Source organism: Anopheles stephensi, chromosome 3 (genome assembly GCF_013141755.1).
Source record: "Anopheles stephensi strain Indian chromosome 3, UCI_ANSTEP_V1.0, whole genome shotgun sequence".
In the NCBI taxonomy this organism is placed as follows: Eukaryota; Metazoa; Arthropoda; class Insecta; order Diptera; family Culicidae; genus Anopheles; species Anopheles stephensi.
Genome location: NC_050203.1, coordinates 39,525,464 through 39,548,083, shown reverse-complemented (window position 1 = coordinate 39,548,083; position 22,620 = coordinate 39,525,464). Strand labels below are relative to the sequence as shown.

Sequence of the window (22,620 nt, the reverse complement as noted above, 5' to 3'; positions counted from 1 at the left end):
TCTTAGTAACGGTCTCACACACTAGTGATTATCTCAACGATTTATTATTTGTTATATTTGAAGCAAAATATAATCATTGTTATTGTTAATTTTCCTACGGTTGCTTTGTTTTTCCTTTTTTATATCTAGTGCACTTCAGTTAAGCGTCTATTCGATTCGTGTGAGTGTGTGTGTGTTACTGAGTGTGTGTTTGTGTGTGTGTAAGTGTTTGTGTCTATTATTTGGTAAGCTAAGAGATATAGCTAAGAGAATTGGTATTTTGTTCTTGTATATATGAATGCTGTCGTAAGGAATTTCTATTCCCGAACCATGCTTATCATGCCAGGCTTTTCTTTCTTCGTTTGTCCATCTTTCCACCCCCATCAGCCCTCTTTTCCCATCCCCCCCTTCCTCACCACCCTATCATGTCGATTGCTTGTTGCGATACGCGCGATACGTTTTAAATTTTCAAATAAGTGTGTTAGTGGGGAATGTAAGCGCTTCCGCACCGCAGAAGCTTAAATACGGGCGATTGGTTCGCGCAAAAAACGGACACGAACTCGATTGCTATTCTGCTGCCTTCGTCCTTCGTCCTGTTGGCCATATGGTGCCGGAACGCGCCCTTGCAGATCGGTCCTCGATCCGGCTCCACTGCAGCATATGTACAGATCCTTCTGTCCCTGCCTCGGACGGGACAGAACAGTATATTATTATCCTCCCGGCCTTTCTATCTGAGTCCTGTGTTGATTGTGTGTATGTGTTTGTGTGTGTGCGTTTGCATATGTGCGCGAGTGTGTTGCTGTGTATGTAGTTCGATGGATGTCCGGCGCCATTTGCTGCAGCCAGGTTCCTCATATAATATCAATAATGTAACGAATTTCGAGTCGGCGGATTCGTCCGCCCTTGATCATGCGTTGAGTAAGCGTGCGTGTGTCATCATCGTAATGGTCGTCGATCCGAGCGCGATCGGTCAGGTTTGGTGGTTCGATGCCAGGTTTTCACATCACCTTGCACTTCTCCTTCAGCGTGCCGCTTCCTTCGCCCGCCGGCGCTGGCTGACCATTTCCGGCAGCGGCCTTCTCCTTTCCCTCCTTGCCCTTCTCTTTCTCCTTCGACTGCTTCTCTTTGTCTTTGTCCTTTTCCTTCCCCTTTTCCTTCTCGCGCTGCAGCTGCTTTTCCTTCTTTTCCTTCAGCAGCTTTTCCTCCTTCGCCTGCTCTTTCATCATTTTCTTCTTGTTTTTCTTCTTGTTCTTCCCGTCCAGCTGCAGTGATACGTTGCGATTCTTTTCCATGTTGAGTAGTTCCTGTCCGAATGGAGTAGGGGTGTGATTAACATCAAAGGGCATCCAAAGAGGCAGATGGACACTTACCTGAAACAGTTCGGTAACATTGTGGTTTTCTTTGGCAGACGTTTCCATGAACGATACTCCCCAGGTTGCGGCTTCCGTCTGACCCTCGATGTTGGTCACCTCGCGTAAGTCTTCACTTTCATCACATTTGTTGCCGACCAACATAACAGGTATCTGGGATATTTCTTCACCCTGGGGAATCGAAAAAAAAAACAAACCGAACCCATAAGATGGAAAACCGCGTTCGGCACTGTGTCCGGCGCTGACACTCACCTTCAGCTCTCGAATTAAACTCCAAATTGGCCGGAGCTCCTCGAGACTCTGTTTGGAGCAGACCGAGTACACCAGTATGAATGCGTGACCCTTGGTGATGGACAGCCGCTGCATTGCCGGGAACTGATGCGAACCCGTCGTGTCGGTGATTTGCAGTGTGCATATGTTTTTATTGCAGCTTATCACCTGGACGAGCCAAAAAAAAAAGAAAACAGAATGCAGTGAAGAACTCTAGCAAGCAATTGCGTGCCTGGTTTGGAGTCCCGTCTTACCTGCCGATACGTGTCCTCGATGGTGGGAATGTAGCTTTCGCGGAATGTTCCCTTGATAAATCGCAGCACCAGCGAGCTTTTACCAACACCTCCGGCCCCGAACACCACCTCCAGGGATGCATCCAGGGGAGAGAAAATCAAAAATGTAGAACTCGAAACAGACAGGAACACACAGACAACATATCCTTCTAGTATACAGTGAAGTCTCTCCAAGAGTGCAGTAGTAGGCATCAATCGCTTCGTTGCATAGTAACGCAACGCAACCATGACGAGAATGGTTCGAAACCCTACCCGAAAAGGGGGGAACCCTTCACAGCTTAGCGAGACTTCACTGTCTAGGGTCACGGTTTGCATGCAACCGGAACACAAAATCAAATCAAGACATTAACGCTAGATGCACCCCGAAACGAACGCCATGCCGCGCTCCACACCCTGTTTTGGGTGGGAAGTGGTTGGATTTTCGCGGCACTCAGAACGTTACCCTTGAGGAACGCTAGTGGGGCGTGTGGGAGTGTGGGTGGGATGTCGGGGAGCATCGCAGGACTAGGACTTGGGAGGATGAATTCTATACATTACAGTCGCGTACCACTCGGTAATCATTGCTTTGCTCGGGCATTTTGATGTTTTGTAAAATTTTCTTGTTATTCCTATCCATTTCGCCCATCTTGGTGGATTTGTTGCTTGGTTCGTTCGTTCGTTCGTTCGTTGGATATTACTACTAAGAGGAGGTTGCTGTTGCTTGTTTCGCCCCACCAGACCAAACACCAAACACCACTAACAAAAAAACCACTCTCAATGCAAGACAACCGATGCACAACACAGTGTGTGGGGCACAAACTAGCGGGGGCCGTACGGTGCGTGTTTTGTGTGTTCGTGTGTGTGTGTGTATATATATATGCAGATATATGTATATATGGTGTGTGTATATAATATGTATAATAACTCTAACAAGAACTTTGCTATCGCTTCAAACTGGCAACAATCGCGAATCTGGCCGCGTTTTACTGTACTCTCGCACTATCAACAACATTTGTACAACGACGACAACACCATCACAATGCTGTATTTTTCTGCTGCTCTCTCTCTCTTTCTCTAGCGGCGGCGGATCCGATGGATAAATTAGCAAAAAATTCGATGTTTAGTTTGCGGACGAACTGCGTTTTCGAGTGGGTTTTTGCGTTACATTGGCGAACCGAGAACTGCTAAGCTTAACTTTTCCCTCGCTATCACTCAGCGCGCGACACAACCGTGGGCTGCCTATGCTGCTGCTGGCCGTTTTACATTACCACCATTCTGGCGTTTGATATCTACTGCATGTGTGTGTGTGTACGCGCATATGGGTGTGGGGATGGCCGAGTGTCCGAAAATTCGTGCGTGTGTAGGCTGGGGCCGAAAACGCACTTTTCCTTCGTTTTGTTCGGATGAAGCCGCGCAAAACACGAACGAAACCACACGGCCCAGTGCACGGGACAGGTACAACGCACAAGACGCAACAACAAACTTGTGAGGATTTTTCCAGCACGGTCGAAAAGCAGCATAGAACGCTGGAACTCCTTCGCTCGCTCTATTTACAGTTTGCCACCCTGTGAACGCTGCGTTGAATGTTCTGCGTCGCGCCTTCTCGGTCCCGCTCCCCCGACAAACCCAAAACACAAATACTCTACTTTGACAATTCTGCCCCACCAGAAACAATCGATGCTCGCGAGTTTCCGCAGTTTCTCGTGTGCTCCCGCGAAAAACGGAAGCTTCCATATCACCCATCACGCTCTGCCGCGAGTGGAAAACCCGTACCGGGGAACGGCTTGTTTTTCCAACGGACAATAGATAGTGCGCCCTTGCGTCGGTACTGCTCTTGCCCGGCTGATAGAACGAGTGGGACAGATAGGGCGGATTGGTGGATGCTCTTATCTCTCGTGATAAAGTGAGTACAGTTTGCTTCGTGCTCTCGGAGATGAGCTCGGTGACACAATGTCAAAAAGGACCTGATTGTGTGGGACTTTTAAGTGGACCGTTTCCCATGGCGGAATTACTTCAAATTCGGGACCTTTTGGTATGCATCGATTATTGGCTCTATTTCTTCTAGCTGTAACAAATATATGAATTGTAAAATTAAATGTAAAAGAGATATCAACTAAGCGTTCTGCATGCGAAGATAATGATTGGTCGCCCCCAAAGGAAGTTTGCTTGGTGAAGAGCTTTCCTTGATGAAAAACTTGAGTGGAATATCGTTGATGTACATGTTGAATCTATCTACCAGAAGAATTATCGCTTGTTGTCTGGTCTAACTCCAAGAAGCACAGCCAAATAGTAAGCTTCTGTGGCGAGGCCTAGCACCTTGGTGAACCTCGTTTGGATTGGTCTTGTTCCAAAATCGACAATGTTACTAGATGACTAACCTATCCATCCAGAAATCGCGTCCCGGTCGCAGGAGTCAAGCAAATTTTGGATCTTTTTTTCAACTGCCGGATTGTTTCCCCGTACGCAGAACTGCCCATCTAGCTTCTGGTAAGTCACGTCAAGGAAACCTGTAATAGAAGATCTATTGAGGTGGTAGTAACTCTACCACCACAAAAAAAGATGGAAAAATAGAAACGACTAACTTTACGGCGCCGGTCTTCATACGTCAGGACCAGGGTTCAAATCCCATCCAGACCTTTCCCCCGTAGTTTCTTTAAGTCTAGTAACCCAGAAATGGCAGGTATGACTTAAGAGGTCGTTAGGTCAAACAAGAAGAAGAAGAAGGCCAGTTGACTATCGTAAATTATTACCCAACAAACCGTTTCACTATTTTGGAAAACTTTTGCTAATGGACTGCCGTAAACTAATCAACAGCGAGCTACAAAGGCATTCTCTCAGGTGTCTAAGACCCAAAGCCTCTATGAATAATCGAAAAAAAATGTCTCTCGATCTCTAGATCGCTAAAGCTCAAAATAAGCTTGAAGGTTACGGATGCATTTTGAAGAAACAATCCTAAAAATTTCCTCTAAATAACACTCTCCCATTCAATCCAACCCTGTGACGAGGGTCTGTTCACCCCTGTTCGGACGGCAACAGCCCGTTCGGGAATTTTCAACACGGCCGGAGCATGCGCAACGGCGGACGCCACATTTGCCAATTCTATTCCACGCTTCGTCCTTCAGCCACGCTGTTTCGCATTTTTATTGATAAATCAATATCAGCCTGCCGAAATGTCAACGAGCGTTTGTGGTGAATAGAGCGTAGATTCGAGCGCACGCAAAACGAAAACCGCCATGGGTGACCGCGGGGTGTAGTGCCGGATCGTACCGAAAGAAAAAAAAAACAAACAAAACAAACAAATAACAAAATTTCGGCACAAACGAACGATTGCAGGCGGGAAAAACACCAAATTCGACCAACTTTTACACGCTGTGGAAATAGTGCTATTTTACCGTGCGCGCTTTGTGCTATCATTTGAAGGAGCGGTGACCATTTGGTGGTGGCTAGGCGCGATAACTCACGGCACCCTCGAGAGAAGATGCACCCCGCAAGGATGTAACCAACAGGAAACAACAGCAGGAACCAAAGGGGTCAGTCAGTCAGAACCGAACCGAACCGCAAAGCGTACCAAACACTCACAATCCTCATCGTTCTATCTATACACAGTACTTTTTACTGCTTACCATATCGAAAATACTCAACTTTTGGCTGTTTTGAACGAGATTTACCGCGTGTGAGCGTTTAGTTCACACTTTTACAATTTACTCTTGAGCCTGTTACAGTGTACCGGGAAAACCAACAAAAAAAAAGGAAAAAACATATACCTGTGCTCCGTCTCCAATCAGTATTATTACCGAATTTAGAGAGCAAAAACCCTCCACCACCCCCAAAAGCGCACAGTCAGGACTTTTTTCTGCGGCGCACATATATTTATCTTCCGAAAACAAACCGAATGCATATCAGTAGCAAATAGTAGTACCTAGTAGTAGTGGTGGCCATCATCATCGTCGTCGTCGTCGTCAAGGAGCAGCTAGTAGAGCTAGTAGGCTGCGGTGCAGAGTTTGGTGCTAGAAAGGGAACCCCGAGAGCATCCGGGAAGTGGTTCGCGGCGAAAACATTTAGCAAAAGGCGTCTCGCTGACGTGTGTGTGTGTGTGTTTATCAACAAGTGGAGCCATCCGGTTTGGGGCTCGCGCACACACCAAAGTGCGGTCGTAGTCGTCCTCGTGAATTCTGTTATTGCTCTGGAGTGTTGTATTGGTTAGCAAACAACTTGTCAGCGGTTCAGTACATATCGCCGGCCACCACGAACGACCACCGGTAAAGTCCACGCCGCACAATGAAGCGCAGAAATGACTACAAGGTTGCGATGGCCGAAAGCGTCGAGTTGGAGCCACTGGGCGGCATGGACAAGCTGTCCGAGACAGACAGCAAAAAGCGGAACGGCATAAATAAGTTCGGTAAGTGCAGTTGCTTCTCGCTGCTCTGCAGTAGTATCGGTAGTAGTCATTTAGCTGTCGGAAGTACCTAATTGGTGCCATTTCCTTATTAGTTAGGCCTTTCGATGCCTTAACGTTTCGCACAGCGAAACATCAACGCTTGGCCGCGAGGCCGTTTCACCAACACACAAACACAGGGACGACTCATCGGCACGTTGTCCTTTTTTCCGATACCGATGTCACCCTTACGAAACCCACACACTCGCAGCATCGAGATTTACTTAGCCAAAGCATCAGAGAGTCCCCCGTGTCATGGATGCCCCGCATCTGCGCATGTCCGGTGGATGTGTAAATGTGGAAAAATATTGACAGATTCCCTATCATCATCAGTGCGAGCTCGACGTCCTCTGGCACACGCACACACATTTCCGTCCGTTCTATTCGTGTGTTTTTTCTGCTTCTAATGCTAGATGGCCGCCTCGGGCCGTCAGTGCAAACCTCGCCAAAGTTGGTTGGAATAGCGTGCCGTGGTGCAGTCGAGGCACATCCGCACTGAATCAGTAGTTACCAGACCCGTGTTCCTCCGTTGGACGCTTCCAGGCAGGCAGACAAAATTAATCAGGAAACGCTGCTGCAAATTGGTGCTTGTGTGGACGTGAGCAGGAAAGGAAACAGGAAGTCGTCGCACAGTTTCACCTTGCGCTGATACGCGTGTGCTACCCTACCGTCCCATGCCTGACTGCAGCAATGGCCGACCGATAAGCATTCGGCGGAGTGTACAGTGCTCGGTGGCTGTGCTTGTAACATTTCGTAATATCAGCAAACAAAAAGCTAGCTCCTTCCAGTGTGAAGGACGATTTGCCTAACTCGGTCGTCCGCTGCATGGCGCGATGCACTTGAAAGGATTGTATTGTACGTCCCTCTAAGGGTGGAAGCTTGGTTGGTGGAAGCGGCAGATGTCCATCAAAGCTGGTTAGCAAGCACGCCATTCGTTCTGTGAGACGGCGTCCCCTAGGACGACGGCGCTCTTACTTTGAAACGCATCGCTACAAAGTACACCGAGCCAGCAGCAATCCTCTGTCTCAAGCAATCGCATAGTGCTGTGTTATGGTAGTGCGAACAAACATTTCTACTACAACTGAAACGCGCCAATTCCTTTTCCGTCCCCGTCTACGCGCCCACTACCAACTTCATGTGTAGCAGAAGCAGACTGTTCCTTGCATTCTCTCTGCCTGCTACCGTCGGCGGTACGGTTTAGTTAAGCGTGGCTTACGACAATCCCAGCAACAGCAACAATCCTACCTTCGGGGGCAATCAGCGCGTCCTCGACCGGGTAGTGTTGCTTTAATTTAAACCTCCCAGACCTCCCCCCACCCTCTTACCCCCAACCGTTTCCGCCTGTGCTGGAGGCAGCCGCCGTATTGGCTGGCGAGCAAAGAAAGGGGGGCCCCGTCAAAGTATCGGTCGTTGGCAGTGGTGGCCCTAACAACAAACCGTGGCGCAGAGAACGTATCGGCATGACGGAGCCGGACTCTGACGACGATGCGTTCCTTACAGGTCAGCAATGGGAAACGCTTCTTTTCAGTGGGGCCAATGCCAGATTACTCTGCAATGGCTAGATTAGTTCTTAACAATTTCCAACTACGATTTGGTCGATTTTAAATGTCTACTTTTCTTTGGGTGGATAATGTTTCAGGTGGCGACAGCTCGTCCCGGCCGGTACGCGATGGCGTTGCGGTTTGCTCACAGAAACGGGCACTCTTTGTGACAGCAATCGTCCTGGGAACATTGCTAGGTAGTTATTAACCACCCGAAAGCTGCTCTCCACGGCACACTAACCCCAACCGTTTCTCCCTTCTCGATAATATTGTAGCAACGGCCCTAGTGATAGCGTACGCCGGTCCACAAACAGGTAGGTCACGGTCAGATGGGCCCCACAAGTCTATCGGTCCTTTTAAAGCCATGGTGATTTTGTTTACACTGCTTTTAACTGTTGTTGGTTGGTTTGTCTCACTTCAGTATGCCCGTGTGCCGGGAAAATACCGCCCGGGTACGTGCCCGACGGTTACAACAGTTCGGAACCGTTTCAACCGATCGCAACGAATGGCCAACCGTTTCCGTGGCTTCTGCCCACGTTACCGAGCAACGTGAAGCCAAATCGGTACATTCTGACCATACATCCCAATCTAACGACGCTGGACGTTAAAGGTAAGGGCTGACGGTCTCTTGGAAATCCGCTTATGATTTTTTAACACCCTCAAACCGGTCTCTGCATTGTCATCTCCCTCCTGCAGGTCAAGTGTCGATAGAGCTGTACGTGGAGAAGGAAACCAATTTCGTGGTGCTGCACGCCCAGGATCTCAACATTACCGAAAAGGTAGGCATCTGAATATTGCAACACACACACCCTCGGCTTGGCTCGGCAAACCTTCATGAACCTTCGTCCCGGCATGAAAAATGTATCGCAATTTTTAAAAATAAACGCTCCCGCTCCACATCCAGGCACTGGTGGGACCGAAAGGATTTGCGCTGAAAATTCTTCGCATGCTGGAGTACACACCGCGCCAGCAGCTGTACATCGAAACGAGGGAAAAGCTGCGGAAAAAGGCAAACTACACGCTCAGCATACGATGGCACTCGAAGATGATACTCGATCAGTTCGAAGGCGATTTCGATCTGAAAAAGTAGGTGTTCAGGAATTCTGACGCAGGGGCAAAATATAAGATGGCTTATCGATGATTTCCCCTTCCTTTTGCAGGACATTAGCAGCAACGGTTCTGAAGCCCGGCAGCACTCGAAAAGCATTTCCATGCTTTGATGAACCACATCTGAGGGCAGCATTCAAGATCTCTCTGTTCCGGGATCGGTTCCACATAGGGCTGTCCAACTCGATCGTGCAGGATACGGACGATGTTGGCTTTTACATGGGAACGGGATTGGTAAGTGGTCGTTCTTGCTTCGAGTTCTGGCTTCTCTTGGACTTGGGACTTGGGACTCGTAGCTGGGTAGTCTAGTCGTGAGCACAAAGCTTTTGGGATGGGATTTGATAGTGATGATATTTGTACTCGAGTATTGGATGAACCTGGGCCAATACAGTGATTCGAAAATGTTACTTTAAATCATTGGAACTGTTTTACTGCTAACATTGTGATGAGTGATGAGTTCTTTGGAATGCACCCACAGTTCAGGCAGCCGGTTTGAATCCGGTTCGAATTCCGGCGAAATGAATCGTTGACAATGGAGACGATGCACCACTGTATTGCTCGCACGATGCATTACAATACGGAAGAATTAAAAAATAACACATGTGAAATGCGGTTCCAGAAAGTTCCACCGATTCCGAACGGTTCCAGATCGGTTCTTTTGCACCTACTTTGGAGCAGGTACCGTCCCAAACCAGTTTCGCTTTTTTTGGTGCTAATTATGCCCATCACTGGTTACAGCACACCCAAAGAGATCGCCATGCGCCAATCTGTATGGAATGGTCTTAAGGCCCGAAAGCCTGGAAGTAGAAATCCACAAACCACTGTTTGGCTTGAAGCTGCTGTTACAGGGCTTTGATCAATATTATAGAACTTTTCCGCCTAAATTTCCAAAAAATTGTTGCGTCATACCCGATTGACAGTGAATAGTGCGGCGCGAGGATGTAAGCATAGGATTGGACGAAATTTCACAATTTCTCAGTTTTGCAGAATTGGATAAAATTTTCCCCTCATTGAATGCAAAACTCTATGACTGTGGGATTGCAAAGTTCCACATTGGGTTAGATTGGGATATATACATAAAAAATAATGAATACCGTAGTGAATATCGGGATGCTGAAAGTAAATGTACTGTTTGGATGTAGTCCTTCTTTCCTGAAGTTTAAATATAAAGGCTCAACGTTGGGAAAAAATTAAATTTTGCCTCAAAGATCCCCTAACCATTCCAGTCCTTAACTCGATATATCCTTTTATTTGGGGGAAATGTTGAAGCAGAAGCTTGCAAAACAGCTCAACCTAATATCCTTAATGATACTAAATTATATTGCAATAAGCACTTATATTATCTGATATCGTCTTGAGAATGTGATTGATACGAATTAGGGGCACATGTAGTAATTTTGTTTGCAATTACCTTACAAAACTAGTTGGTCGTATAGCTAGTGCTAGCTGTTGTATAGGCAAATCATATTTGATCCATGATTCGATTTATCAAACGTTCGCACGGTAGGATCCAATATTATTCTCCCATACGCAGGACAAACTTTCCAACGGTAGATAAATTAACTCAATTTTCTCAATTAAGCTTTAACGTTTGTTGTTATTATGTTCCAGCTTCGTGACGATTTTGCCGAAACACCACCACTTCCACCAGATTCAGTCTCGTGGGTCATCAGCGACTTCAAGCGGGAGCTGCTGGAGCCATCGGCGAAATATCAAAAGGTCAACGCGAGCAGCAACGGGGGCCCAGGAGCCGGCACGGGAAAGCTGTCCGCACAAGGCGCAAGTGCAGCAGGACCGGGTAATGGAAAGGCGGCAACATCCAAGGTGGCCAAAACGGACAAAAAACCATTCCGTCATCTTACCGCCGTACTGCTGTCGAAGAACCTGTTCAAGCTCACCAACAACCCTCCAACCAAGGAACCATCTCAGATGTCCGAAGGCAATGGCACGATCAGTGCGGTTGAGTCGGGTGCAGTGCCGAAAGCGAACGGTACCGTGCTGCAAGAACAGGATGCAGTGTGGAACGGTGACACGGCACTGATACGTACCGCACCGGCCTACTCGTTCTACGCACCTGAAACACACATCGCCAAGGGTTCGTTCATTCTGCACACTTCGCGCGATATTTTGGAGTATCTGCAGCAGTGGCTGTCGGTGGCGTACCCACTTTCCAAGCTCGACTTTGTGGCCCTGCCCGCCCTGCTCGACGATTTGTCCAGCTCGCTCGGGCTGATCGTGTGTCGGACGTCGTTCCTGAACGAACCGACCGCCATCTCGTCGAAGGAGTACCACATGTCGGTGGTAAAAATTTCCGAAGGCATCGTTAAGCAATATTTCGGCGGGCTTATCTCGCCCAAAGCCTGGAAGCACAAATGGCTCTGGGAGGGTCTTATACGGTACTTGAGCCGATTCCTGCTGGCCACCATTCAACCGCTGTGGCCGATGAAGGAACTGTTTCTGATCGACACGCTGACGAAGGCACTGGACATCGATGCACTGCAGGGCTGGGAAAGCATCAGTGCCGGGGCCAGCGATTCCGGCAACAATGATCCGTTTTACGTGGACAAATCGGCCGCACTCATGTCGATGCTGCAGTCCGCCATTGGCGAGCGGCACTTTCGCCAGTGTTTGGGCAAGTTTCTGAAAACTTACCAGTTCCAGACGGCCGAACCGAGCGATCTGTGGGCGATCTGCGCGAAACAAGTTAACAACAGCAAGTACGTGAAGGAAATGATGAACCAGTGGACCAACACGGCCGCCTTCCCGCTGCTGAACGTGACGATGAACGGGACCAGTCTCACCGTGAGACAGACCGGATTCCGCCCGGCCGAGTACCTGGCAATCTATGACGAGCCGATGGAGGACATCGAGCTGGACGGAGAGACGTCGCGAAGCACCACAACGACAACAACAACGACGGCTGCACCGACCGATTCTTCGGGCAAGAGTGGCCACGATGCAGGATCGCGATGGATCTTTCCGATTCACTACATCACGGATGTGCTTAACACAAATGAGACGTCGATCGAACACAAGGAACAGCAAAGCTTAATCATCTGGCTGAACTCGAGCGAAGGTATGTATGCGTACTGTGACGAGAATCCTCGATTGGCTAATACGACTTTTCAGGGCTTAGATGGATGTTACACCAACGTAAAAGATTTCATTTTGAAAGCTTTTTAACGAAATGCTTTATAATATCCACAAGATTATAAACAATTTGTGGTTCGGTAGCCATTTTTTGTTATTTATAGTAGTTTGATAGCTAATCCTCACTGCGAGGGGACTGTCCGGATGGGATTCGAACCCCGATCCTGCTGTGTGAATTCTATAATCCCTAAAAGCTTGCAGGCAACCCATGTTCTCGTGCAAATTTGAAAATTATATTCATGCATGGTCGCCTTTTGTCGCCAGTATACCTTTGATCAGAACAGTTTGTAGCATGTCTACATCATTTACTCATTTTGAGAGTAATCCTCTAGCCTGATTATTATCTTCACAAGAGTGACCACTTTAAATGCTGATCTATGCCATGATAAGTGTCCAAAGCACAATGATTATTCACATCATTCGGATGAACGCTCTCCGTTGATTGAGTCTGCCAAACCAGGGACTCTGCCACTAATACAAGGTTCGATCCACCTGACTAGACCAGACATTGAAAGTGTTTTCCAATTGATATCAATTATTCTATCTTTGTTGCTATACATTCCGAGGGTCTTGGTCGACTGTGTGTGACTTTTTTGCTTATTATTTATTCGTTTCTTGAAAGTCGTTCTTGCATCCTGTCGATGTAGATGTCGATGAAATGATCCTGATCGGATTTGATACCGGCTCAGCATAGTTTCCAAGCCGATCACAGTTGATCTATTTTATCAGAAATGACTTTTAGTAATAAATTTTTTTTCATTTTTTTCTTCAGTGATAATCACGTTAAACCACACCGCCCAGTGGATCAAACTGAATCACGGTCAAACGGGATACTATCGTGTTCTGTACGATGAAGCAAACTGGGCCAAGCTGGTGGAGCAGATGCAGATCAACAATGCTGTATTTAGTACGCAGGTAAGGAAGAGTTATTGATGGACAATATTGTATTGTCTTAGAATTATAAAACTTTTATCTAAACATTTGTCTTCCCTTCCTGCAGGACCGCGTCGGACTAGTTTCGGACATATTTACCCTTTGCCACGCCAATCTCATACCATGCCACGCCGCGATGGAATTAATATCGTACTTCCCGAAGGAAAAGGAATGGGGTCCGATCGTGCTGGGCACAAGCCACCTCGAGAAGTGGAGAAAAATTCTCAAATACTCCGAGTGCTACCTGGTGCTGGCCGAATACGTGCGTCAAAATCTGGAAAAGTCCATCCAAGTGCTTGGCTGGGAAGATACCGGCGAGGACGAAACGAAGCTACTGCGCCCGGTCCTGATGCTCAGTGCAGCGCTCTGGGAGGAAGCGGAAACAATCAAATTTGCCAAGGGACTGGTGACCAACTTTACTACCCACTCGGTACCGATACCACCTAACCTGCGCTCCGTCGCCTACATCGGGTCGGTGCTGTCCGGCGAGTTCCAGTACTGGCAGTTCTGCTGGGATCGCTACATGGCCGTGCGGCGCGAGAAAAGCTCCGTGCTGGAGGAGCGAATGGAGTTGCTGCGGGCGCTGGGCGTTACGAAGGACGCCTGGCTGCAGAACCGGCTGCTCTCGCACGTCATCACGCTGCCCGTGTTTGAGATTGTGCAGGTGCTGGACGCGATCGCCGGTACGCCGACCGGCGGCGCAATGGCGTGCCGGTTTTTGCAGGCGAAATGGTTCGACTTCCAGTCGAAGCTGGGCCGCGGCACGGTCCAGTTTGCTCGGGTCATCTCCGCCATCACGCAATATGGCTCCACAAAGTTCGACTACGATGAGGTACGTAGCAGTTGGCGGATCGACCTGCCTGTTTGCAGGACCAATGCTCATCAACATTTCTTACTTCCCCACAGCTAAAATCATTGGTGGCACGATTCGGGGACGGACCAGGCCTAAAGCTGCTTAACATGACGCTCAGTACGGTGGCCGCTAACGTGGAGTGGGTCAGTCGCTCACAAGCATCCATATACAGCTGGATCGAGAGCAAATATCACTTTTGATTAGAGCAGCGAGCGATAGAGGATGGGGAGTAGATTTCGTTTCTCGTGCGATCCAACTTTTTTCATCCCTGCGCGGCAACTTCTTTTTTCTTCTTCTACGATTATCGATATTTTTGGGATGCCTTCTTTCGAGGGTTGAGACGCGAGATGTAGCAAAAATAAGAAACAAAGTGTACGGAAACAAAGATAGTGACAAACGGAGGACAATTTCGAAGACAAGCAAGCTGGGGGCGGCAAGAATGCATTTATCGTAGTACAATCTCAAGACTCCTTTTATAGATACCAAGAGGACGGCGCGCTCGTGCAGGAGGCGAAGGTGTTCTTCAATCTTCCACTGTCTACGGTTTAGGTATATAGGTGTAAATATATATATTCTACAAACATATAAGTTACCAAAGAATGCAAAGAATAGTTTGTGTGATCGACAATTTATATCGTATATCTCGCCACTAACTTAAGGAAAGACATAGCGAAAACCCAGAACAACCCAAACCATAACAACCATCATACACAGAATCCAAAAACGCTCCGCTGAAACCCCGATAGTGATTGAAGGATGCACAGAATGCAGACCCAGCAAAGCCCCCCTCCAATTGGTGTGATGTTTCGGTGCGTTTAGCTATTTAGGCTGCTATTTGGTGCTGAACACGCCCGCTCGGTGTATGATGGCGTGTGCGTGTCCCTGCTAGGAATAGGCACTTTTCTCTTGTCCGCATGCAATCTGCAATCGCCACGCAGGAGCAGGATGCACCAACCAGAACATTAACCAACCATGAGGCAGAGGATGGAGAGGGAAGGAGAGAAGATCGTAAGGCTACTCTAGTGAAGATCATTAAACTACAATCCTATGTTCGGTGTTCAGTGCGTGTGTATGCGTCTGAAGACCGCCATGTTTGCATCAGCAGCGTTTTACGTTGAATAATATGAATAATCAGTGTTCAGTATTGGTTCTAGTGCATCTATCATCACTCCTTTCTCTCTCTCTCTCTCTATCTATCTCTCTCTCTCTTTCTGCAACATGTGTACTTTTCTTTGCAAGTTAAACAGAAACAGGAAACAAGCAAACACGAAACTGCATACCATGGAAAACAAACTAAATAAATGGTGTGAAAATGAGTGTTGATTTAATTGAATGAAGGAAATATTGAGATTGAGTGGTTCTTGATGATAAATTGAGTGTCGATGACACAGCCGGGGTACATCGGTACTCGAGGCAAACAGCTCATTGGCTTGCTGATGCATCTGCTGAGTGATCCAGGATCCAAGAAAATCCCCGAGGTTCTCTCTGTGTTTTTAATGAGATCCTTCGTAGCGGGCCTAATTGGGTCTACTTGCCGACTCTACTCTCTACGATCAACGATCGCTAAGTGTTAGGAGATTGCTTAAGGTAGAGGAGATACAGCTTTCCCATTTCGATGCGCCCGACCCATTCCTTATAGTTTGTCTTTAATTTCATGTCGTGTATGACTGTGCCGAGCATATCTTTATACGCCCTGCATCCGTTCCGCTAGTCCTTGCCCTCGTTAGCATCCCAATCTTAACCAGCTCCTAAGTGCATTAGCTGGAAGTAAGCTTTTACACGCTTCAAGAGGGCCTTGTGGTCCATTGCATTGAATAAAAAAAAAATCGATTTGTTCTCGAGAATTCTTTCAGGTATAATAATGAGCTTACTTACTTACTTATCAGGCGCTACAACCGCTTTGCGGTCTTGGCCTGCTGCAACAATCCTCGATACCGCTCACGGTTCAGCGCCGTCGTCTGCCAATCCGTTATCCCGGCCGTTCTGGCGGACGCATCAACGCCATCACTCCATCTCAATTTGGGCCTACCACGCCTCCTCTGTCCTTGTGGACGGCCTAAAAGGACTTTACGGGCTGGGTCGTCCGGTGTCATTCTCATGACGTGACCAGCCCACCGGAGCCTGGCGAGTCTAATGCGCTGTACGATAGTGAGATCATCATACAGCTCGTAGAGCTCGTCGTTGTAGCGGCTCCTCCATTGTCCTAATAATGAGCAAAGATTATTTATTCTTTCTATTTATTCATACAAACTCTTCCTCACTAGAGTGCATGTTGGAAGCTTAATTTACTTTATTTTATTTATTTATATGAAATTCATTTACTCGTTCTTTTCCTGCAATTTGTCGCTCGTTTTTGAAATATAATCAAATAGATTCCACCCAGAATGTTCGTTGCAATTGCCGCTCATGGCAATGCGCAATCGTTTGCTGGAGCGATGGTTCGAAATTGTTTGCGTTGGCCCCGGTTACAGGTGCCCCGGCAAGTACTCGGCACCCTATTCTAAACCACCCCGTGCGCGTTTGTTGTGTCTAACGTTTCTAACAGCCGTGAATAACGTCATCGCAGTTATCAAGTTCCACTGTGTACGGAAAAGTATGATTAATTTCGTACTCGTGTGTCCGAAAAACCGACCAGAGCTAGCGCAGCGCGTGTACATTCGCTTGTAACCATACTTGTTTGCTCTATTGTTTTGCACAGCTACACACACCGACCATTCTGCTGTAAGTATTTACATGGCTTGCGGGCCGTCCCACGACATGATCATGCTGGTTTTGCGCGAGCAACAGGTTCCGTTTTGCGTGATCAATTGAGGCGCAGCTCGAGCAATGGCTCGCTTGCGTAAGGGTGTGGTGGTAGTGGTGTGCAGAGATAATGCGCATCGGCGAATGGCGGGATGCTCAATACAGATGCCGTGTGTTTACGACCGTGTGTAGCTGAATCCCATTTTTTCTGCTCGCCGTTTTTAGGAACATCGCCGATGGCTGACTTTGACTTGCCGCGAATGCAATCCCTGGCGCCGGAACAGGAACTGCTCTCGACGATCGACTATAGTCCCCGGCCGATCGGTAACCAGCATCAGGTAATGTATCGTAGCCGTACTGACCGTTTCGCCCGCACCGATGTGCACCATCATATTCCATCCCCGATCCATATAGCTATCATTATGCAAACATACTAAACCACCGCAAGCTGCCGCTATAGTGTCTGTATCATCGCATCATGTTTGTAAACGGCAAGCGTGAAATAAAGTGAATAAACCAACATTTAACATTACGAACTTAATCAATATATCATGTTCATTCTGCTCATCTGAACCACCTTCTCACACACTAATCATCGAAGCCAAGCGGTTCGCGGTGTTATCAGCGCCAGAATTGGTGCAAAAGTACAAAAAAAAAAATCATGCTCTCTGTGCACCGCACCTCAAACATCCGGTAGCGAGCGGGAAAAGTATCGTTGAGGATCGCTGAAGATGACCAGCTCACGAATCGCGGCACCAGATCTGTGGCACACACATCTCATCACTCACGGTTTGTCGATCATTACCACATTCATTCATTTTGGCAACAACCAACTAACATGGCACGCAGGAATGAAGGCTTAATAATTGCATCATATTCTATAAGGCTAAAAAGAAAACAATACGGCATCCGATGTTCTGATCCAAACTGAACGATCGTCGCGGTGGTGTTGGTAAAGATCGGATGGGTGCTTTTGCTACTGCCGTCATTCGAATGTCAGTGTGGTCTATTGCGAATGTGTTTAGGCTATTTAAATACACATTTGCAACGCGGAACACGTATCGTATTGGAACACGTAGAACAGATCGGCGGCATCGGGCGGAAGTGCCGATCGATTTTATATCGATTTAAAAATTCATCAAACACTTCCGAACCCATCTGTTGGTCGTGGGAAAGAAAAAGCGACATACACAAACTACACACCACCACAACCTTGTTTTCGCAAAACGTTTGAGCTGACTTGTCACTTTTGACAGCAATGAACCGGCTTTGTTTACGAACGGGACCAATCCAATTGCTCGTCATCGCACGCAACGATTCTATTGTGTTCTGTTGTTGGTTCTGTGCGTAGAAATACCATTGATAGTTGATAAACAGGTGTGAACAACAAACGAAACAGACTCAAGTGCGTTGTCCGACCAAGTGCCGTCCGCTTTTCCTCAGCACAGCCTCAGCACGGTCCGTAGCCAAAGTTGTGCAAGGCTCTGTCACAGCAAGGAAACCACAAACGCTGATGCAATTCATAGCGTTCGTTCTGGAAGAATCCGGTTCGCGTGGTTTGTGGGCATTGTGGGAAAGTTTTGCGCTATCAGTGTTTGGTGCGTAAGATTAGCGTTCTACGACAATAGGACGGGTTAGGGGCTGAAAATCGCAACGTTTTCCCGATACGCTACAAGCCAGGCAGGCGCCAGTACTAGACATGTGCGTATAAACGCGCTTGCCGTAGTGATGTGCTGTATGCGGCGTAAAGTTGTGTGAGAGATGGGTCGTATGATAATTACGATTTCACCATACGACGGCTCCCCCTGTTCGGTGGACGGGACACTGCACGGTTGTATTTTCTTTTAATCTTTGTTGCCAAATAAAAGACAACCGTCCGATAGTGCCGATCTGATCTGCGGGATATATGAACATTCGTCCGCGAGCCATAGCCCGCCAGAGACTCGCGCAACATTTTCGCCCTCGGCATCGCAATTACGTACTCGTCGGTCTCGCGTACTACACAGCTGAATTACTCACGCAAACGACAGAAAGATCAAACGCGTAGGGCCCCATCGCCCGTGTTGTGAGTGTGTGTTGAACAGTGGTGCAGCGAAAAGTTTCAACCGACGACTCTGGTGTGTATATTTTCCTTTCTTTCGAATGGCTGCTGTTTGTGCGAATCATACATCGCCAAATCGCATCGCAGTAACCACGGCAGTCTGAACGGTCCAACACACCTGGAAGGAAGTGGATGTGTGTCGTCGGCGTCGTCGTCGCCAAGTAGTGGTCATTTTCCTGTGTGGTTTCGGATGTTTTGTGCGAAAGTGCTGCTAAGGTATGGTGCAAGGTGCATAATTAAACTCGCCTGATAAAGAGAGCAACCGTAAAACGCCGTCCGACAGACTGTGTACGGGTGTGTGGCATCGCGAAGTTGGTGGTGTGAATCATACACATCAGCCACACGTACACGGTTGTGTGTATGTTCCGGTGGGCTACGACATACGCGGAACAAAAGTGTGTTGCCTGCTCGTAAAGAGCGAATTCATTAACCGGTTCGCTTGCTGATGTAAAGCGACGAACCTCGCTGGTTGGCCTGGTGGCAAAAGGCAGATGAGATTCGGTGCGTTATACCGTGGTGTGCGTGGTGCGTGTGGTGCTTCTTCGTTGTGCGTAGCGAAAGCCGTTTTCGGCCGTGAGTTGTTGACACACAAATTAGGCAAAAACTATCATCTGGAGATCACGAACCTACAAAGATAAAAAGCCCATTAGACAAACACACACACAAACACACGGACAAGGCAGGCAAGCAAGAGGCCGACTCATCTTGGCCAAGTAAAAAATACAGCGAAGGTGCCTTTGATTGTTTCGCGGTGTTCGATGTATGTGGTAGCAAGACGCGTCTTGCCAACATCACCACCATTATTGCTGACCGGCAATAGCAATATTAGCCGCTATGCTCTCGACGAAGAAGCTGTTTACCGAGCACTTGCTGACGCTCGTGCTCACGCTCAGCCTGCTGCGAATCGACCCGGAAAACTACCTCGATCTGCAATGGGGCGGCCGGATGGCGCGCGTAGGAGACGCGGGTGGCTGGCAGCTGGAGCTGTTGGCCGCCGGTCCGGACTATTCCAACCAGTCGTACGTGAACCGTAAGTTTTTGCCGCCCATCATCGAGAATCTGTCACGGTTCGAGCAGCCCTTCATCGAGCAGAACCATCGCGGGCTGCAGACGTACCTGCTGAACGTACTCGATGCCAACGATGATGGCACGTCTGCCGGCACGATCGCCGAAGAGCGGCCATCCTCGCCCGTGCCTTCGGTCGCTTCCGGTGGTGGTGGTGTTGGTGGGGCTGGCGGTAGCGTGCTGCCGGTGGCCGCACACAACGCTACCATGAACGCGCTGGCCAACTTCGATGTGGACGCGGAGGATATATTTCTCAGCACGAATCTGTTCGAGGAAACGACCTCGGTATTTGAGCAGAATATGGCCGATCTGAGCGAGTACGATACGATCCTGCTCGAGAATCCGATGGTGAAGTTTGACGCTGGTGCTGCCAGCATGCCAGACCTCGAGGGTACGATAATGAGGGCAAGGTCGCTAATGAATTCTGCCAGCGAAGCGAACAAGCGATTCGACGTGAAGGTAGAGGAGGACGAAAAAGCTACGACCAGCACCTCGACCGCGACGCACGGCGATACGAACGGGCTGGAGGCTTCCCGATCGAACAAGACACGTGCCTACGATGAAGAGGACGACGATGATGATGATATGGAGGATGAGCACGATAATAAGGCGGCCATCCAGCGGCGCATTAAGGACGAGAAAAACACGCAGCAAAAGCATCTCGTGAGCACGGATTTGGATAACAGTGCTGAAGTGACGACGGTGAAAAAGGAACCCGCCAACGATACGACAGCTGAAGGCGCTGCTACTGCTGCTGCTGCGGCTTCGTCACAGGATCTTACACAGGAGGTAAAGTTCAACGGGGGCCATTCTTGGGCCGTAACAATTAACCCTTACGTTTTGAAACGTCGGTGCACTGCAATCGGCTGTACTGACCTGGCCGGCCGTTGCATTGCTGCGGGTGTTTGAAACACAAAGAACCCCGGCTATGATGCATCGCGGCCAGTGACACAAGTCCGTGCAGATTGTACGTATTTGGTGCCGAGATGGGGGGATGGTGCGTGGGTGTGGTGTATAAATTATTACATGACGCGGCCTATATTCTGCCGCGCGTCTGTCAGATGTCCGTGAACGGATGTCGCCGTACCGGCCTCACACACCACGGAGGAAATGGTAAAAACGCACAAAGATCCGATCCGAGTGTGCCGAATAGGATTCGCTGACCTTTTTGGGGGCGACGCGGTGTCGCACCGGCTGCTGTGCGGTGTAGAGGAGTGGCAGCAAGTGCAACAATTTCAAGGCGTTTTCTTTCTTTCTTTCGCCGTACCATATATGTTTTACTTTTTTGCCATCAGATCAGATACCTTGCCCCTGTCCGTTAACGATCACCCGAGGGGTGTTTCTTTGTTTCGAATATTTCGAGTATACACCCAAAACGACGCACGACCCCCCTTACTCGCGCGAACGAAAATAACGACGAGGATGGGCAGTAAAAAAAAAAAATAAGAACCCGATGGTATAAAGCAGTATTTATTCAACAACCGCGCGCGAAACCGAGAGGCGAGATGCTGCACCCGCGTTAGGATGCAGACGCGCTTCTGTCGAGCTGCGTGAACAGCGGACGATGCAACCTGCAGAGACATGCACTCGGTGTTGGATGTAAACAAGCGGGCGAGCGTTAATGCGCAGCTAAAGGTAGCTGCGAGGTTTGATGAACGCAGAGGGAAACACTCTCGTTTGCTGTGCCAACTTTTTTATCTGCGAAATGTGTACCAGATGGTGTCGAAAAGATTCATCCATGCCCGCCGAATCACAAAGATAGGAATGTGAACACGTCACAGCCACAAAAGGAAACTGGTAAAAAAGTTTAAAAAATGCTCATTTTTAAACTTTCCCTCCAGATACGGCAGTTTTGAAAAAGAAAAAATGATGCTCGATTGTGCCGGTGCTGCCATCTATGGGCAGACTCAGTTTGGAGCTGGTTGTTCTAAAAGTGTACTAAAAAGCTTAACACCGGAGTCGGAAAGCTTCGGTTCGATGTTGTCTCCGATATCTTCCTGTGTTATGAGCTCAATAACGAGGTGTTGGTGGCCAGGGACTGTCGGTTGCATGAAACATAAAAGCTTCTCTCTGTGAGATGGGCTGTCGTCCTAGAAATGAGAGGGATACGAGTAATAACAAATGTATCACAGGAGGAGCAGCTGTGTAGGTTTGCATTTTAATCAGTTTTATCAGACATCTGTCCTTAAATATTGAAGAAAGCAGCAGAATGCTATGTTATGCTAGTTGAAACACAACAAATTCATCATTTCGCTTGCGATTTGTTCTATTCCTATACAATGATAGTATCTGGCTTACAGCCATGCATTACCACCGTACCATTTTAGCATGATCGTTTCCTTCACGCAAAACTGAGATAGTACGCAACGTTGGCAAGTGCGACTGTGCGACGCTTTATCTAAATTTGGTCGTTATCTTGCGCTTTTTGCTCGCTCGTTCGTGCGATAAAGCTCTTATCGGCTACGACGGCAATGAAGGTAAACTGACCGTTCAGAGGCATTGTTAAAAAAAGGTTTTGCCTTCTTCAATTCAAACGCAAAGTACTGCGCTCTGTGCGTACTGTGCGGTGTGTTCGTACACCAGAAACAGTGACCGGGGCCGATACATTAGTTTTAATACTCTGTAGCAATTGTTGTTGAGTGTGTGGTTAAATTACACAGCGAGTTACAATCGAGAGTTCTTCCGATCAAGGCGAAAGTGGAAAACGGACAAAATGAAACATATTAAACAGGTCATTCTCTACACCGTCGACCAAGTGCAAGCGCGCTAGAATTTGGAATCGAACATCGGGATGTTGCAGAA

The 22,620-nt window shown here is 48.2% G+C and overlaps 3 protein-coding genes across 6 annotated transcripts in view; 2 read left to right on the top strand and 1 right to left on the bottom strand.

Annotated features, from left to right (window-relative positions):
• LOC118511978 (GTP-binding protein Di-Ras2-like) lies at positions 1–3,573 on the bottom strand. Its single transcript, XM_036055717.1, has 5 exons — positions 2,460–3,573; positions 1,874–1,981; positions 1,602–1,787; positions 1,350–1,520; positions 1–1,283 (listed from the first exon to the last, which is right to left on the bottom strand). The coding sequence occupies exons 1-5, from the start codon at positions 2,535–2,537 to the stop codon at positions 978–980; spliced, it is 849 nt and encodes a 282-aa protein (XP_035911610.1). The 5' UTR covers positions 2,538–3,573; the 3' UTR covers positions 1–977.
• Positions 3,574–4,846: 1,273 nt separating this feature from the next.
• Positions 4,847–15,226, top strand: LOC118511941 (aminopeptidase N). 2 transcript variants are annotated; one of them, XM_036055641.1, is made up of 11 exons: positions 4,847–6,290; positions 7,966–8,064; positions 8,143–8,181; positions 8,289–8,477; positions 8,564–8,646; positions 8,772–8,953; positions 9,028–9,208; positions 10,586–12,050; positions 12,897–13,039; positions 13,125–13,889; positions 13,964–15,226. In XM_036055641.1, the coding sequence occupies exons 1-11, from the start codon at positions 6,170–6,172 to the stop codon at positions 14,108–14,110; spliced, it is 3,414 nt and encodes a 1,137-aa protein (XP_035911534.1). In that variant the 5' UTR covers positions 4,847–6,169; the 3' UTR covers positions 14,111–15,226. The 2 variants fall into 2 exon arrangements, with proteins under 2 accessions (XP_035911534.1, XP_035911535.1); XM_036055642.1 differs by lacking the exon at positions 4,847–6,290 and adding an exon at positions 6,576–7,826.
• Positions 15,227–16,439: 1,213 nt separating this feature from the next.
• Positions 16,440–22,620, top strand: part of LOC118511940 (segmentation protein cap'n'collar) — a 43,913-nt gene continuing 37,732 nt past the window's right edge. The window contains exons 1-2 of one of the 3 annotated variants that reach the window (XM_036055638.1): positions 16,440–16,631; positions 16,878–16,990. In XM_036055638.1, the coding sequence (XP_035911531.1) occupies positions 16,889–16,990 (102 nt within the window). In that variant the 5' untranslated portion in view covers positions 16,440–16,631; positions 16,878–16,888. Of the gene's footprint in view, positions 16,632–16,877; positions 16,991–17,912; positions 20,608–22,352; positions 22,550–22,620 lie in introns of those variants that run through there. The other 2 variants (XM_036055637.1, XM_036055640.1) reach the window with 2 other exon arrangements.